At 41.8% G+C, this 18,329-nt stretch overlaps 1 protein-coding gene across 2 annotated transcripts in view; it reads right to left on the bottom strand.

The window, feature by feature from the left end:
- Positions 1-18,329, bottom strand: part of SPIRE1 (spire type actin nucleation factor 1) — a 153,150-nt gene that overhangs the window by 118,197 nt on the left and 16,624 nt on the right. For both annotated transcript variants that reach the window (XM_066579522.1, XM_066579523.1), the window contains exon 2: positions 16,070-16,104. In XM_066579522.1, the coding sequence (XP_066435619.1) occupies positions 16,070-16,104 (35 nt within the window). The remainder of the gene's footprint in view (positions 1-16,069; positions 16,105-18,329) is intronic.

Below are 18,329 nucleotides of genomic sequence, written 5' to 3'. Positions count from 1 at the left end.
AAACAATATGTTAACATTACCTTTATAAATTGTTAATTGCTTCATTAGGTGCGAGAATGGATTTCTAAGCACCTTTACATGATACAAGTGTCAGACGCATCAACGCCTGACAGCCGCCCAGCAACTACCGCTCCTGTGCTGTTAAAGTACCATGGAGCCACATGGACTTAGCATCACTGTTCACTGCTTTAGTTATGGAGCAATCCCCTCTTCCTGCAGATACAAGGCTTCTAGAGAGAATACCTCTACACATGATGCACCCAATGGAGCAGGCGACATTTTCTGTATGAAATTGGAGATATACTGAGGTATAGGAGATGTCCCATGACCTTCAATGGAAGCCCTATCCCCGCTTTATTCATGGAGCTGAAGGCTAAATATATAGAATATTTCTATGTTTAGAATGATTTTGAGTGGGACTTATCACAGAGTGTATATGAATGGAGGTGAAATCAGTCTAGCGCCAATTCTATGTAGTTGATAGAAAAAATATATAATTTTTAATTAATATATACCGATGGGGGAAAAACCTACCATACTAGATGCAAGCAGATTGAAGATAGACATCGCAACCAACCCTAGTTCAATAAATCTGCTGCAAATCATAGCACAACTTTTTTTTATACTTTAAAGGTGAATATTTGGATTAAAATGAAAAAGGTAGATTGCGCTCCCCTTGGATGAAAGTCCAGTGCAATACGAGACTTATTAGCTGTGCAGCGAGATGTTACATTACAGCGGAGATTTATTTAGTCCATTAGCGGGTATCAGGACTTTTCTCCTGCCAAGAGCGGCTTTCTGTGACTCGATTACCAGCTATTAGCAAACAGAAACTGTACACTACTATTCTTCACAACAAGCTGCTGCACTGTTATACGGTAGCTCTAAAGTGCCCCTGAAATATAGCGGAAAACCCACTCAATACTCCGACTGTGAGATACCATATCAGAAGAAATGGATCACTTTTTAAGCAGATCTTGTCTGTCAAGGACTGTTACTTAGCCACATGGGAAACTTGATTTGAGCTCGAGTGATCTTGAAAGACAATCCTAATAGCCTCTCTACTTGAAGAGGCTTGGAATATGGACTTGGCATGCCTTCTATCAGGTATGTCATCAGAAGCTTCACAATAGTGTCTAACTCTGTTCATAAAGGTGGCAGTAAATGCCACCAGAAACCGAGATTCTTCAAAATACATGGACAATGTTCTGAAAATTATGGCGGTGTACATGGCAACAGTCATACCATTCTCTATAAATCTATCTCGAAGTGTGTATCTCCAGCAGTATTCGATCGGGTATAAAGAACAGTCAACATAAATTGGGCATAGAAGAGCAGAGGGAATTTGTAAAATTGAGAAGAAAAGTAGGGTGTGAAGGCTTCAAAAAGCTTTAAAAACTTTGCATAACACTCAAAGTCAAAGCGGTTTTCGAGCAGTACAGTGTCCTCAGGATAGGTCATCAATAGTTGATCGGTGGGGGTTTGCCACTCAGGATTCCTGCCCATCAGCTGAAAGAAACATCAGCATTGCTTGGGTTTCGGAGGTCTTAATCATAAAAACCTTCCCTGGTGTGGAGTTTCATCATCATGTCACAAATATGTTTCTGAATCTGGAATTCAACTGAGAAATTCCAGTAGGGCAGGCACATCGCCCCTCCAAATAAGGAAGAGATCATTTATATACTTGCCGTATCAAGCACATATGGATTAGCATTAGAAAAAACAACCAGCTCCTCCCACCAAACCTTGGTGAGGTTTGTTAATGAGGACGAGTATTTCATCGTCATTGGCACGTGCCCAAGCTGTAAGAAGAAATCCCCATCAAAGCAAAAATAATTCTGGGTCATGAAAAAAAGGTAGTCACCGATTTACTACAATCCCTCAGAGCTACATCGTATAGACTGTAACGTTCCAAATTAAAGCTGCAACTGAGAAAGTGCATTACCAGTGTAATGTGTATATCTGGGTGCTCTCTGCCCAAGAGTTTGCAAGCGGCCATCAAGCCCCTCACACTGCCTTTTAGCAGAGACCCTTACATAATAGGACACAACACAGAGGCATGGAGAAGTTTATAGGTTTTGGGTAGACCAGGTAGCATAGGTACAACAGGATAGGACACACAAATGTAATCAACCAGTTTCAGTATAAGAACACCCAGTGAAAGACCTTCCTCCAACCGTTTTGAGGAACGATGCTTTAAGAAAACTGTTGAATCTGAGGGGTCTGCGGTAGGTGTCAGGACCCACCATCAGAATATTATATATCTTTATCCCTCTGACTTAAAGATTAGATGTATGAGGACTAGAGATGAGCGAGCACGCTCGGTAAGGTCAGTTACTCGAGCGAGCATCGCTCTTCTCGAGTAACTGCCTTCTCGTCCGAGCGTGCTGGGGGAAGGGGGGTGGGGCGGAGGAGAAAGAGAGCTCTCTCTTTTTTCAAGACATGCTCTATATGTTCCTGAAAAGTATCTAAAGTAGTACTTCTTGACTGTAATGGATAGAAGAAAGGCTTTTTGGTACTGAAGTCACCCAATAGTGACAGTTTGAATCCTCTCCCCAGTTTCAGATTGAAGATCCAATTATTGTTTAAGACTCATTTGAACCTAAAAGTTGGATCCATGAAAACAAATTTATATTCTCTTTAACACAGATTTCCCAACAACTTAACCATCATTGGAAAAATGTCTCCTGAAAGATCTTAGAAATTTGCTTACAATCAAAGATCGCTGAGAATAATTTGAAGTTACATGAGTGAACTAAGTACAAACACAAAGTAATTACTGAAGCTTGGGCTGGTATTAAATCAACAGATGGAACATTAACAGCATGTATTTGTTCCTGTGTGTCAGATGACTCCCGAGGCGTCGGCAATTCCCTTGATTTCCACTCCATGTGCAGCGTATAGAGACATCATAGCAACTAGTCTCCATCCAGCAGCTCAGGAACAACTGAAAATCACCGTGCAGAGGGGAAAAACTGGTGAAAAAAGGATAAAATAACAGCCAGAAATAGTGCTATTCCTTACACACATATGGCAGCTTATTCAGAAAAAGTCATCTGAAAGTACGGGTAAGGGCTCCTTCATACTGGCGAGCGCAATATCGGGCCGCGATTCACAGCCCAATATCGCACTTGTCACCATGTGAAATCCCTGTGAATGCGAGGCGGTTTTAGGTGAAAACAGCCATGCATCACTGTGGGGTTGAAGGGAGTCCCCACTGTGACGGGCACAGCCGCAGCAGAGGATCACAGAGTTCTCCCACTGCTTTCAAAGGGGCCGGCGCTGCCAAATAGAACATGCTGAGATAGGTTTCCCGGCATAGGATCGCGGTGCCTTGCAAGAAAACATTGCTCATGCCAATGAACCCATTCAAAAGAATGAAGTTCATATTTTTGCATCTCATGACGCACAATCATTGCGCGATTTTCACTCCAGTCTTTTAACGATTATATTTTCTGCATAAAGAAGATATTCCAACTAAACTGAGGTTCTGATGTGCAAATACATAAAATTATGGGCATATAATCTACGCAAGTGGTTTAATGCACAATGCTAATTCTCTTTGGTCCCGTGCCTCTGATACTTGGGGCGTACTGTGAGACAAGAGAAGGCATGCTGGGTCTGTAGGCACGATGCTGCTAGTGTGTGGAGAAATCATTACGGTGTATAAAATACATGTCTAACAACTCCACAATGTGATTGTTCCCAGCAAGAGAAACCACGTAATCTTGTAGATATGATACCTTTTAATGGCTAACAAAATTACATGATGTAATAATAGCGAGCTTCCGAACCAACGCAGGGTTCTTCTTCAGGCTTATGGATTGGATCTGAAGAGGCATGGATATTTATACACACTTATAACATACATACTTATGACAAGGCACAGATATGGTTGTGATTGGTTCGCACTTAAAAGGAATTCTGCAACAGCAAACAAACTTTTTTTTGTCTAGGCACTGATAGCGGAGTGAAAGTTTTATGGTCCCTAAATTACTGTTGGAGAGTGGGAGGTCAGCAGGCTTGAATTGCTACAAGAGGTACACAGACATTTTTAGCTAAACACTGTTAAGGGAGTGAAAGTTTATGGTCCCTGAATTACTGTTGATGGGGGTCTTATCTGTATAATAAATGTCTCACACTTCCCATTCACGCATAAATCCTGGGGAATAATTTAACCCAGTATTCAGCGTGTCAAAGGTTATTATCAATTTATATTCCCAAATTCTTCTGTGGTTTTGTGACTTGAAACCACCCTTCAATATCAAAACTCTCATATCTCCTATGTTATGTCCATGGTTAGAGAAGTGCTCGGACACAGGCAATTCTCTCTGTGTTCAATCGTGTGGCGATGAGATCTCATCCTGGCTTTCAGTTTCTGTCCTGTTTCTCCAACATAAAGACCCCCAACAGGACATTTACTGCACATGATCAGGTACACAACATTGGACGAGGAACATGTGAATGTCCCTGGGATCTTATAGTCCTGCTGTGTGTTGGGGATTTGTATCTTGTCCGCAGTCAGTACATGTCAGCAGGTCTTACAGCTCCTTACATTACAGGGATAAGTTCCTTTTTGTGTGTCAGAGGGCAATGAACTCCTGATTATAAAGTTCCTCAAGTTAGGAGGTTGCCTGTAACACAGAAGCGGAAGGTCCGAGAATAAGGTCTTCAGATGGTCATCCTTGTGTAGGGTATGGTGGAGCTTTCTTGCCGTTTTCCAGTAATTCAGGGACCATAAACTTTCACTCCCTTATCAGTGTTTAGCTAAAAATGCTTGTGTACCTCTTGTAGCATTTCTAGCCTGCTGACCCCCCCCCCCCCCCCTCCAACAGTAATTCAGGGACCATAAAACTTTCACTCTGCTATCAGTGCCTAGACAAAAAAAGTTTGTTTGCTGTTGCAGAATTCCTTTTAAGTGCGAACCAATCACATCCATATCTGTGCCTTGTCATAAGTATGTATGTTATATGTATGTATAAATATGCATGCCTCTTCAGATCCAATCCATAAGCCTGAAGAAGAACCCTGCGTTGGTTTGGAAGCTCGCTATTATTACATCATGTATTTTTGTTAGCCATTAAAAGGTATCATATCTACAAGATTACGTGGTTTCTCTTGCTGGGAACAATCACATTTTGCTCTACTGGCTAACACCGTACCAGATCTTTTTTTCATTATAACAACTCCAAAATGCTGGTCCTACATATGGGAGACTTATCGGCAAAGCCAGATGTCTCTTAGGCATTTCTTACTAGGCCTGTCCATACAATCACTCATTCCGAGCACTTCGCTCTGCTAACATACTGGACACCCCTCTAATATGAACCTCACACGCTCGCCTTCAGGACTTCACCAGAGCAGTACCAATACTCTGGAGCCATCTACCTACCCCAAGACATTCGGACAATCCCTGATGCATGGTATTTCAGACGTGCCCTGAAGACTCACCTCTTCAAAGCAGCATACCAAATCTCCTAATTTAGTCCTCAATTGGCACCCTCCTGTACACGCTCTGCGCCAGATCTCCTGTACCACCCCCACCTCACTCTTCTTGAGCTCCTCCATGCATCGAAGCGCTGCAGAATAAGTTGGCGCTATACAAAATAATATTACCAGGTAGAGAAACCCGGATATATAGACGATTGAAGGTTTCACAATGGCAGCAGACTTGTCTCTACAAGAGCAGGTGATGAGAATACACCAAAGACCACGTTATTATAATGTGCGCAGTTTTTAATTTTCCTATCAATGCAATAACCTGTGTAAATAAGCAAAATTATGGTTTCCACTGGGAGAACATGAATCTGACTAGCCCAATTTCTATCCTCTAAAGAACATGGTTCTTGATCCAAATGAGAATGCATTGTAAAAGCAACCAGACACATCCCAGAAACTAAGTTATGGTGCCATTAGGGGATGCGACAGGGAGATGGCTGACTTATATTTATACCCACCCGATCCGGCGCCGTCACCTGGTGAAGATCGTACAGTGTAAGAAAATCTGATCCTTTAGAGTCCTGAGCCCATGCTCCCCATAGACGGGTATTACTCTAGCTCTCCTATTCAGAATAAATGTCCGCTCTGCTGTGCCCATCATGTGTATGGGTGGGAGGGTTAGGGAGAGGAGATGTCGGCCCAATGAGCATTCTACCGATGGCCAAATAAACCGCTTTAGAGAAAACACCAAGAATATGCCCTCACACAGCCGATTAACAGAGGACTAAAATTACAGGCAGCATGGTGGCTCAGTGGTTAACACCATGGCCTTGCAGCACACTGCGCTCACATCTGACCAAGGACAACATATGTATGGAGTTTGTATGTTCTCACTAGGTCTAAAAAACATACTAATAGGTGAATTTAGAAGGTTGCGATGTGCAGCACTGTAGAACATTGATGCGCCATATAAATTAGTAAAATATAAAATAAATGGGTTTTAAAATGTGGCAATACATTTTATTTTTTGGACAGAAAAAAAAAAACTAAAAAATTTGTCATGAGTGTAATCCTACTGACCCACAGAATAAAGGGAACATGTTATTTGGTCATTTTTAGTGCACCATGTATGCCACAAAAGTAAAAAATAAATAAAAATATGGTGTGATCACTTCTCCCCCCCCCCCCCCATTTCACTCCACTTTAAAATATTTCAATATAACAATACAATTTAAAGAGTACTGTGCTATTTATCACTGAAAAACAACATTTGCCACATAAAAAACAAACCCTCATATCTATATGTTGGTGGGGAAAAAATGAAAAATTTTTTGAAAGTCTGGAGGAAAAATTGAACTAAATGACAAAAATTGGCAGGTCATTAAAGGGTTAACCTCCAGTAAGATTATTTTTTTCCAACACACATTTTTACATATTTACTGCATTTTCTTTTTATCCCCATTTCATGAACTTTCCTTCTGAAGGCAAATCTCACAAACGTAGACAAGTGCCAAGCATTGTCGGAGGAACATAAGTCTCCTGTGTATACTCTCTGGCAGTTCTTCCAGGTCACGGTGATACTGTATTGTTCGATCATGTGAATGGTCAGAGTGGACCAGCCTGGAAAGTAACCCAGCAGTATCAGCGTGGAGACAGTGTAAATACTTAAGATTGTAGCTTATTAACGTGTTGGACAGTCTCTGCCTTCATCTCAGTCAATATGGTCTGAGACGGATGATTTTCACTAAGGGTCCCAGTTAGAGGCAAATAACTGTGTCAATCTGTCAAAAGTTTATTACACCAACTTGGATTTTTCAATTAGCAGCTAGTTATAAGCTGAAGTTCATGCTTAGGCCAGCCGATCTACAGCTAACTGGATACTATAAAGCGTGTACATTTTTTAATCTGCTGGCATATGTAATTTGGGATAACCATCTTTGATACTATCAAGAGCAGAATGAATCTCAGAGGTGGCTTCTTCCATCAGTGGAGAATATGGGAAACCCAGAGCAGGGGTAACACGCTGGCCTGTTGACCCTCTAATCAATTTAGAGACCATAAAACTCTCATATCCCTTGTCACTGGACTAATTAAGAATTTACTCCTCTACTCATCCTGTTCTGGTATTTATCTAAGTACTAATTAAACAAACCATGTCTGTGCCCTCTTATCCGGTTCTGGAATTAAAGTGCAAATTAATCACATCATGTTTGTGCCCTCTCATGTGATCATGTGTATATGTAGTTATGTAAATGAGCCTTCCATTCTTTTTAATTATGCCTGATGAAGGACCCCCCCAGAGGTTCGAAAGCTCACTATAACATTATGTATTTTGTTAGCTATTAAAAGGTATCATATCTACAAGATGACTTGGCTTCTCTTGCTGGGAACAATCACATTGTGCACAATTATAAATGCCTGTAGTGGTAAAATCCAAAAGTATTCACAGTCAACTGATTTATTTTTGTTGTTGATTACACATCATTGTGTACGGCCATCTTAAAGGGAATGTATTGCCATTTCTTAAAACAAGACAAGATATTGAAGCTTTCAGTTTTTCTAATTTGTGATTTGGTTTTTGCATTCTATTTACTCTACATGATATCAGCATTTCACAATTGTTACATCACAGCATGTTTATTTTGTTGCTTTTATTCTTTAAAAAGGGTTTTGTACCATTAGGCTAGGTTTACATTAGGTAGATTTGCCGCGGTTTTTCCGTTGCGGTTTTGCTGCAGAAGAACCGCTCCTGCGACAAAACTGTTTCAAAGGTTTTTTTGGCTTGCGGATTTTGGCCGGTTTTCCGGCTTGGAAAAATTCCCAAGGGTTTTTTTTATGCTGTTTTTTTTGCAGTGGATTTACGAGCGGATTTTGCTGCGTTAATGGAGGCCATGGGCAAAAAAGTGCTACGGAAAATCCCAAAAAGTTGACATGCTGCATATTTTAAACCCGCGCCGCAGCTGCATTTCCAAGCTGGGGAAAAATTCCGCCCTGTGTGAACAGCTTTTTGGCCAAAACACATTTGCCCTGCACTGCAAACGCAGCGGTTTTGCCGCAGTGTGGATATGCAACAGCAATCCGCAGTAAATCCGCACTGTGTGAACCCAGCCTGAAAGACAATTATTCCCTACACACAGGGTAGAAGGATAAATGTCTTAGCGCTGGAGCTTCCACTGGCACACCCCAAATGCCCCATGTGAATGAATCAGCGGTACGCATGCTTGACACACCACTGCATTCATTTCTGAGACAGAGGGAGATCAGTGCACTTGGCCATCTTCCTCCGTCTCACAGAAGTGAATGCAGCAGTGGTCACATCCTGCACAGCCGCTTCATTCCCATGGGACACTCAGCGTGCGCCATTTTTGGAATTATTGAGGGTCTAAGCACTTGGATTCCCAGCGATAAGACGTTAATCATGGATCCTGTGGATGGGGATAAAGGTCTTTAGTAGTAACACCCCTATAAGTGCTCCTACATAATAAAAACTCGCAATCATACCTTTATATGAAACACAGTATTAAGGGATCAAGTCTAAAATTTCTTCCTTTCCAGATACATCGAGACGACCGTCCAAGATTGCTTTAAAAATGGTCATCTGACAGAAGACGGCCAGTATGCATAGTGCATGACTGCAGAAGAACTCTCCAGGGACATCAGGTCTGGATAAGACGATGGTCTTCTGGAGGGGTTCATAGTACATAAAAGTAGAGGCTTTACTGAACCTTCACTACATTAGTCACTTCAATTTACATTTTATTCCCTTTCATCTATTACAACTAGAGATCATTAATCATGGAACTACCAGAGTTCATCAATATATTTGGCGCTGCAGCCAGACAATTCTCCTTAACCCAAGCAGCAAACCTTTACGGTTTTGAGCCTTTACACTGGAACAGATGCATTAGTAGCTAACGGCAGGACCACCGGAAAAGCCTTCCGTGTTCTACGCTGTCGGTATAATCCTGACACTGTACGTGACTACCATGCAAAGTCCTAGTACAATTCTCCGAGGTAATTAGTATCACATAAGAATCGCTCCAAGGTGCCTCGAGGGCAGCGACATCCAAAAGAGATCCCGCGTTAGGATTAGCATCCTGGCTGCGGCTGGTGGAGGGCATTTACTTGCACCGATCTTTGCTCATCACTTCCCTCAATGCAATGCTACTGACAGCCGGGGAGTTGAACAGCAGTTCAATGTGTCAAAAACCATTAGACACACACACGAACACCTTCGGAAAAGTCACAGAACAGCAAACCTCAATACCTACACGTAGCGGAGCTGAATCTGTTACTTCGCTCTTCAGAGCTGTATTGTGCGCTTTCAGTGAAGGGTTAAAAATAAATAAGTACATTTTTATTCCTATATAATAGTTGTTGGCCAAATGATCAATAAATTGGTGGCTGTCAGCCCTGACAGGCAAGTCTGCTGGACAGAGAAATAAGAAATAAAAGAAAAAAGATAGCAAGTCTAGAAGAGCCTTGTGGTATACTTGGGTCACACAGAAGACTCACAGGCGCCCCCATCCTTCCCCCATACACAAAATTATCAGCGGGTTCAACCACCTTAAAAAGGTTTTCCAATTAATAAATACATTGGTTGCAGTGGGAGATGGATTATATATAGTAACACAACAGTACTTTCCTCTCCGCTACCTCGCTGTTCTGGTTGGCCTGCTGCCCTTTACCTTGGCTGCAGCGATCAATTGGCCATTTACTTACGTGACCGCTGACATGGGACTTCATCAGTGATGTCCGATCAACAAGCCAGGGCTTCTAGAAGCCCACATGACCAGTTTACGAAATGTCACCAGACCAGGACCTGGTGATGTCACACATCAGACGGAGTTGTGCCAAAATGGTACCCCTTTGAAAAAAAAAAAAAAAAGGAGGTCCCATGATCAAGCATTTGTACCCCCCACTGCAGTTCATTTCAATGGTAATGCCAGAGATAACTAAGTTCAAGAACTCGCCATCTCCGGCAGTCCTGTTGAAAAGAACTGAGCACCACGGCACATCCTTGACAGGCACTCGATGTATTGGGCGATCACTGGGACCCCGTTTTCAAGATTGGCGGGGGTCCGAGCGGACAAACTTCCACTGGTCAGCATAGGTGGATAACTTCTATTAATGGGATAACCCCTTTAATTTTTGGCGGGTGTTCAAGTGCATCAATATATAGTATAACTGCGCCAAAGATAGAACAGTAGTATTTTTTTTGGAGAATGTGGCTCACTTTTAGAGTACTTTTTGGCAAAGAAAAATTACTCTAGGGAAGTTTAACATCCAACAACCAACCAGCAATTTGAAGATAAAGGTATAAAAGGGCAAATAATACTTTTTAACCCCTAATGCTATAGGACGTACATTTATGTCCTGGAGGTTCAGGGTACGTATGGAGGAGGATCTGAAGTTGATCCTGCTACATACAAAACGGATGCCGGCTGCTCCTTACACCCGACCAGCGCCTACAACAGCTCAAATAAGCGGCCCCTTCCATCGGAGCTGTTAACACTTTAAATGCTGCCATCATTTCTGACATTTAAATGCCTCAATCGATGTTCGGGGGTCCAGCACAGTGGTATGGCTTGATAGACAGCATACCACGACAGGCAATTGCATTACATTTTACTGCAGGAATGATCAAATCATAGCAAGTTCTTGTCACCTATAGGGACTAAAAAAATAACAAAACAAAATAAAAAGTTAGTCTAAAAAGTTTTACTAGAAAAAATAAAATAAAAAAGGTCATGAAAGTTAAAGAACGAAAAACCCTTTTGCCACATTTCTAAAAAAAAATTCAAAAATGTATAGTTGTCGTAAGATGGCAGCAGAAAATTATTTTTAAAAATAAAGTATGTTTGGGGGGAAAAAAAAACATAACAGCAAAAGAAGAAAACAAAAACATAAACTTGGCATCATAGCATAAAGTTATGCCATTTTTATTGCAGTGCAACAAGACCCTGCCAAAGAGCGCAGAATGTCATTTTTTTCCATTTCACCCAACTTAGTTTTTTTTTTTAACATTTTTTTCAATACATTATATGATACATTAACTACAACGCGGCCAGCAAAAAACAACCTTAGGGTGAACACTCACTGGCGATCCGTTATCTTTGCGATGCGAGAGGGAGTGAAAAGCACGATAATGAAACCAATGATTTTCAATTGTTTCATTCTAATTAGCGATATTTTCATTGTAACCTCAAATCGCAAAGAAGATTCTGCGATATCGCCCATGGATATCACGTCGATGGATAAATAAAAGTAATGATTTTTTTTTTTTAAAGAGGGGGGGAGGAAAAAACAAAAATGGGGGAGGGAAAAATGACACGTCCTTAAGAAATTCTTGCACTCCTGGTCTTAACTTTGAAACCTGCATCAGAAAGCCTGACAAAGCCTGCATGTGTGACCGCAACCCTCGACTGGATTTCCTGCAGCCCATAAATCACATGTACATTTCTCCTGTACGCAGCATCAGTACAACAAAGGAACCACCAGAGACCCCCTTCACTAATTCACTTTCATTTGATCATTCTTCCACATAGTATTACTGAACAGAGGTTGTGGGAAAAGCTCTTAGACCAGTTAAACATTAATTTGTACATGCTTGGGAGTAAAAATGTGCCATGATCACTGGTGATTAAGAGCCGGGAGAAGTTACATTCCCAAATTTACACTGTTCATCCCAATCCTAGGAGCTGAGCAAGGGAAAAACTGAGCACCAGACAGTCCCCAATGGTTATAATGGGGTCCCAATCAAGCTTCTAGCAGGTCATCCAGCATTTCCTGGACTAAACTTTTGTCCATGGTTTGTGTATGCTACTAAAAAAAAGCACCTAAAGAAATGGGAGAAGTCTGAAATACCAGTCATAGCCCATGGACAAGCGTGGTACCATTTCTTGGTAGGAAGGGGAGGGGGTGGGGAAAGGTCCTGGGCAACCCTTTTAAGGCTTAAAGCCAAATGTGAAATGTATTCAGTATTTCTTGTAGTCCAGATATATGAGTAGCAGTTGACTTTACGGAGGCATTAACATGGTCCTCAAGTTCACAATCTAGAATGTGAATTATATGTTCACTCAAACCCATTATCCCCAAAGTAAGGCTATGTTCACATCCGTGCTCAGGGGCTCAGTCACGGATCTGGCTTTAAAGGGGTTGTCCCGCGATAGCAAGTGGGGGTATACACTTCTGTATGGCCATATTAATGCACTTTGTAATATACATCGTGCATTAATTATGAGCCATACAGAAGTTATTCACTTACCTGCTCCGTTGCTGGCATCCCCGTCGCCATGGTGCCGTCTAATTTCAGCGTCTAATCGCCCGATTAGACGCGCTTGCGCAGAAGGGTCTTTTTCCTTCGGCTCGGTCCGGCAGCAGCGGCATTCTGGCCCCGCCCCCTTCTACGTGTCATCGCGTAGCTCCGCCCCTCACGTGTGCCGATTCCAGCCTTTTGATTGTGTTAGATCCTAACACAGTCAATGTGATCTGTTCTGTACAGTCATAAGGCATTCCAGGTCATTCAACCTGGAGGCGCCTTCCCAAACTCAGCAGGAAAAGGGAACCACGAACAGAGATGTGAACAAGTTCTACAACTGGATGTATACATTATATAGCCAGTTGGCTGACAAGTGTAAACTTTGATTCCATTAAATGTATGACCTGCTTTACTTAACCAGGATTTGCCAGCTCTCCTAATAAGCCGCTTTGGGGATTAATAGTAGTATTGAACATAAAATAGCAAAAATGGACCATGTGGTGTTCGCTCGTTATTACTCTTAGAAAAATTATGAATACATTGACAACTGGGAGTTACCATTCTTATCAAGGGGGTGCGCCACAAATATTCTAATAAGACAGTACTGATCATCATTAAACTGATAACACACAGATGTCAACATAGTCATACATTTCTAGAAGGAAGAATTTTACAAAAGGAAGGTGATCCAAAATGGTTATATCTTGGTGAGACAATGGTTTGCTATAACAGTCATGGGTGGCAAGTTGACATGTCCTCCTTAATTGAAACGGGTCTGGGTGGGTATAAATTGAGGGTAGGCTGAAAACCAATAAAACTTCTCCAAGTTTAACAGTAGGATTGGAAAAACAGATTTTAACTCATTTAGTAGCAGATTTATTGTAAAACACTCTGAACACATGTATAAGCCCTGTAGCCTTTACGGGTCTGTTTCGCAAGACAATACCACTGTATTGTGAAAAACATTGGATGGTTGGCAGGTAAGTATTTGGCAGCCCCAGAGATTAGACCGTCAGTGGGATTGGCACACTACAACCTAATTACTATGGCTTAATGCAAAGTAGGGCAGATTTACATAAGTTTTGGGAAGCAAAACTGAAGCTGTTGCCTATAGCAACAAGACTTCAGCTGTTCTCTTTGTACGGTAGTTCGGAAAAATAAAGCAACACCCTGACTGCATTTCTGTTGCACTCTAGTGTTACCTCAAAAACACCTAAAAAGTACTAATAACTGTATCTCACAGAAAACAAAAACACACAGTCTGGCCCAGAAGACACGGATGAGGTCTCCATTTATGTAACGCTACCCTTTATCACATTCTCCTACACAGAGACGTCAATAGCCTCTTTGTCTTCAGCTGTTTATAAGTCAACTAACTCCGTTTCCTAGTAAAAGCCGAATAAATATGTAAACATATCTTTATGTAACCCGTAAAGGCAGTTTGATAACCGAATTCTGAATAGCACAAAGTAATTAAGCCTCAATTCCTTTTTCATTCCATTAAAAGGGTTTCTTACACGGATGAGGAGACTGCGATCCCCTAGAAGTGAAGTTGTGCCGGTGACACACCTCATGCCTAGCAGCAGCTGCCCAGCGTGATATTCTTCTTATGTACATAATGGCAGGTAAGTCCTGATACCACATCCTGACAATACACATACAAGGTTTTCCTCGTGGAATGCTAACAGTACAGGAGATTCTCACGCACCGTGTGCAATTGGCCAAGAGGTCTATCCCGGCTCCCAGATGCCCCACGGCACCAGACTTCGGCGGGCACTACAAAATCAGCTTTATTTCATGACCAATTTTTAAAAAAAGCGACACAGTGAAGACGACACTTCAGCTATAGTGTGGCTTTTCTCAAGCACTCTGTTCTACAAAGTTCCCGTTCCTATCAGTTTTTACACCGGACAGAAAAGTGCTAAGGACGGCATTAAAATCCGACAGGGACGGAAACCACGTGAGATGGAGATGAGTGGTCGCATGATCCATTTAGCCCTATTCTGGCATCGCTGTGTGCTATAATAACCTTCTTCTACGACTTTAGCCTTTACCATGACCGGTAACATCACTTAGTACAGGATACCTGTGTACTACTATATATGTGCCATTACGTCAGGTTGGTTAGAAGTATGTTGTGACATAACTCTCTTCATTACCCCTCTGCAGTTCTCTAGATCACTGTTTAATTATAATAGTAAGGGCTCATTTACACTTTCATTAACGTTGGTTCTGCATTTCCGTTTGAGGAGCAAAAAAAAATGGAACTCAAGATGGAATTAAACTGAAATATTTCCATTCTTAATGAAACCCCATTGAAATCAACCGGACCAAAACACAACCATTTAGTTCAGGTTTTATTTCAGTTTCTCTGTTCCCCAAACGAAAATGCATAAGTGAGACTAAAGCAAAAATACGGTTGGATTCCCATGACCATATTAGCGCAATACGTTGTACCCTCCCATTTCAATGTATACCTTGACAAGCACATATTTTGCGTACGCAAATCTATCGCTCAAGAAAATATATAGCATGTTCCATTTTCCTGCGCATTTGCATTTTTTTTTTTTACATTTTCTGCACTTTAGTTTTACTATGACTTGTACAACTCTTTTCACAGGAGTCAGGAATTTCAAGTTACAGCCTGGCATGCAAGAAACCACAATTTATATAAAAACAGAAATATGGTCACAAAAAAAGAAAGAAAAAAAAAGTTTCTGTCCAGGTTCATTTTTGAGGTCTTATATTGTCCTGAGGTGGATTATACAGGTATAAAATTATACTTTTCATACAAACTAGTTGAATTGGTGTCGGGGGGGGGGGGGGGGGGGGGGGGGGGGAGAGATTTAAAAAAACTGTGCCCAGCCTCCTCCGTACTGTAAGTTTAGTAATGTTTATAACTCTCTTCCTGCAAGGATCTGAGTGGGCATTATTGTATGACGAGTGTGGCATGCTACCGGGACAATGTTGCCCCTGTGGTCCCAGACGTACGCAATTACTTGAATATGAAAAAGGAGCTGTGTTCATATATTGCCGATTTGCTGCAAATTTTGTTGCTGGTTTCACCCTTTCAACTGAAATCAAATTGAAAGTGTTAAATATGCTGCAGATCTGCCCCAAAACCTACAGCAAATCAGCAACGTATGAATGTATCTAGGGAGCGTTTGTAAATCAGTACAAATTGTGTACAAACCAAAACACGGTCCCTGAAATGTGGGGACTGTTCTAGAAAAACCTGAAGCTATTTGCACAGCATATTACATTATTTACACACAGTGCAATAATCACATTAGTACATCAGAAGGCGCTTGCATCGTAAGACATCTCAATGGCAGGTATTGCTGACCATGGAGAATGATCATGGCTTACCTCTGTCTCTGTACATGGTGCATCACTCGAACCATCTGAAACAGAAAACACATATTTAGAAATAGGACACAGTCAATATTAAACAAAAAGATCACGCTATAGAGTCTGTGACAATCCTACATATGTGTACTGAACATGTCAGACTATGTTAAATCCAGAGGAGGGTGATGTGCATCAAAGTAGTTACTAGACTAATGCTACAGCCCGCATGCAATAATCTGTGCGGATCCGTAGTGGCTGACCTGCATTGCATGACCACCCATGTCAGAAAGAAGTGGAGTGAAGGGACATTAAACAAAATTCGGTACTGTGTTAGCCAGTAGAGAGTCAGTAATGCTACCTTTTCTCCTTAGGGAGAGCACCTTGAAGATACGTGAGTGAGGAGACTTAAGGCCATTCATGCTCCTCTGGGTAATATGCAAATACGGGAGATTGTGATTGTTCTCAGTAAGAGAAACCAAGTCATCTTATAGACATGATATATTTTATTGGCTAACAAAAATACATGATGTTCTAGCGAGCTTTCGAACCTACTTCATGCTTGATAAAGCAAGCTTTTGAACCTAGGCATAAAGTAGCTTTGAAAGCTTGCTGGAACATCTTTTTGTTAGCCGCTAAAAAGGTATCCCATCTACAAGATTATTTTGTTTCTCTTAAGCCTCGTTTAGACGGAAGGATTATCATTCAGAAAGTCGTTCAAACGAGCGAAACTGAACAACAGTAGTTCAGTTTAAACACGGGCAAATGACTGAACAACAAATGAGAGTTGCGAGGTTCTCGCTCGTCATTCAGCTTCCGCCGGCTCGGGCAGTTTAAACACATATCGTTCAACGTTTTACATAGGAATGTGTAACACTGAATGACTTGCGCAGGAGAACAACATGGTTCTAATGAGAATTGTACAGTTTAAACAGGCTGAACGAGCAGACGATGACATTACTAATTTGTACGCTCAGGCAAACAAGATTCGTGAGATTCCCAGCCCGGCATGATTCCAACTTCCATTACAAGGGTAACATGCACATGAGTCATTAAAAAGTTGAGTTTGAGAGTCTAAGGCCGAACTCATATTGGGCAGCACACAGACATCCCGCCTGATGCGCTGAATACGGCACATTGACATGTGACATTAGCATCTCAAAATTAGAAGTGGACTATTCATCCGAGTAAGAAAGAAAAAAACAAACACAAGTACATCCATCTATTCAGATGAACAGATGCCATTTCTATCCTATTCTCAGCCACATTTATTGGTCCAAAAATTGAACACAAACATCGAGTATGTATCTTAACTGTGAAATCGGTTTTAGCCTCACCCCGTGGGCAGGGCTAATATTGGACCAAGAGGAAGCCGGGTTGTGCAGCATGCTTACCAGGGTAAGGGTGCGTTCACACGTCAGAAACGAAACATCAAGTGGAAACGTTTACCATCAAAGTGAATAGGATTTAGGCTGGATTCAGAAGAACGTATATCGGCTCGGTTTTCACGCCAAGCCGATATATGGTGTCCTCATCTGCAGGGGGGCGGGGGAGCCTGGAAGAGCCAGGAGCAGGAACTGAGCTCCCGCCCCCTCTCTGCCTCCTCTCCACCCCTCTGCACTATTTGCAATGAAAGGAGGCGGGGCTAAGTTCCGAGAATTAGCCCCACCCTCGTCCCGCCTCTCCTCATAGCAAATAGTGCAGAGGGGCGGAGAGGAGGCAGAGAGGGGGTGGGGGCTCAGTTCCTGCTCCTGGCTCTTCCATCCTCCCCGCCCTGCAGATGAGGACATTGTATATCGGCTCGGCGTGAAAACCGAGCCGATATACAGTCGTGTGAATCCAGCCTAAAGCAAATCCAGCTCACATGTAGGTGGAAAAAAAGTTTGAGGTTTTCTACTTTAACTGTACTGTAACACTAAGCTTCAGATTTGCTGCGAATCCGCTACGTAAATTGTTCTCCGCTTTACATACAGTTACCTTTTTTGTATTGATATTGTGCATCTGATTTTGCATCTATTTTATTGATGCATTTATAAATGTTTTGGTCAATATGGATATTCGCATTAAATGTGTGGACAGCCTGCTGAGAATCTGCCTGCTTTTGCGGTCAGACAATCTGCTGTTAATTCGCCAATAGGTAGTAATCCCTCCCTTTTGGGATATGTATGGATTGTCTTTGAGCTTGTGAATTTAGTATGTTGTCTGTAATGGAGGAAAAAGCAATCCACTCCCAAACATGTCTTTTTTTACTTTATTAAAATTTGGTTGTTAGATAATTTTG

This window comes from Eleutherodactylus coqui, chromosome 9 (assembly GCF_035609145.1).
Source record: "Eleutherodactylus coqui strain aEleCoq1 chromosome 9, aEleCoq1.hap1, whole genome shotgun sequence".
Taxonomy (NCBI): domain Eukaryota; kingdom Metazoa; phylum Chordata; class Amphibia; order Anura; family Eleutherodactylidae; genus Eleutherodactylus; species Eleutherodactylus coqui.
The sequence above is the reverse complement of the archived record's forward strand: the minus strand, read 5'-3'. Positions and strand labels throughout refer to the sequence as shown.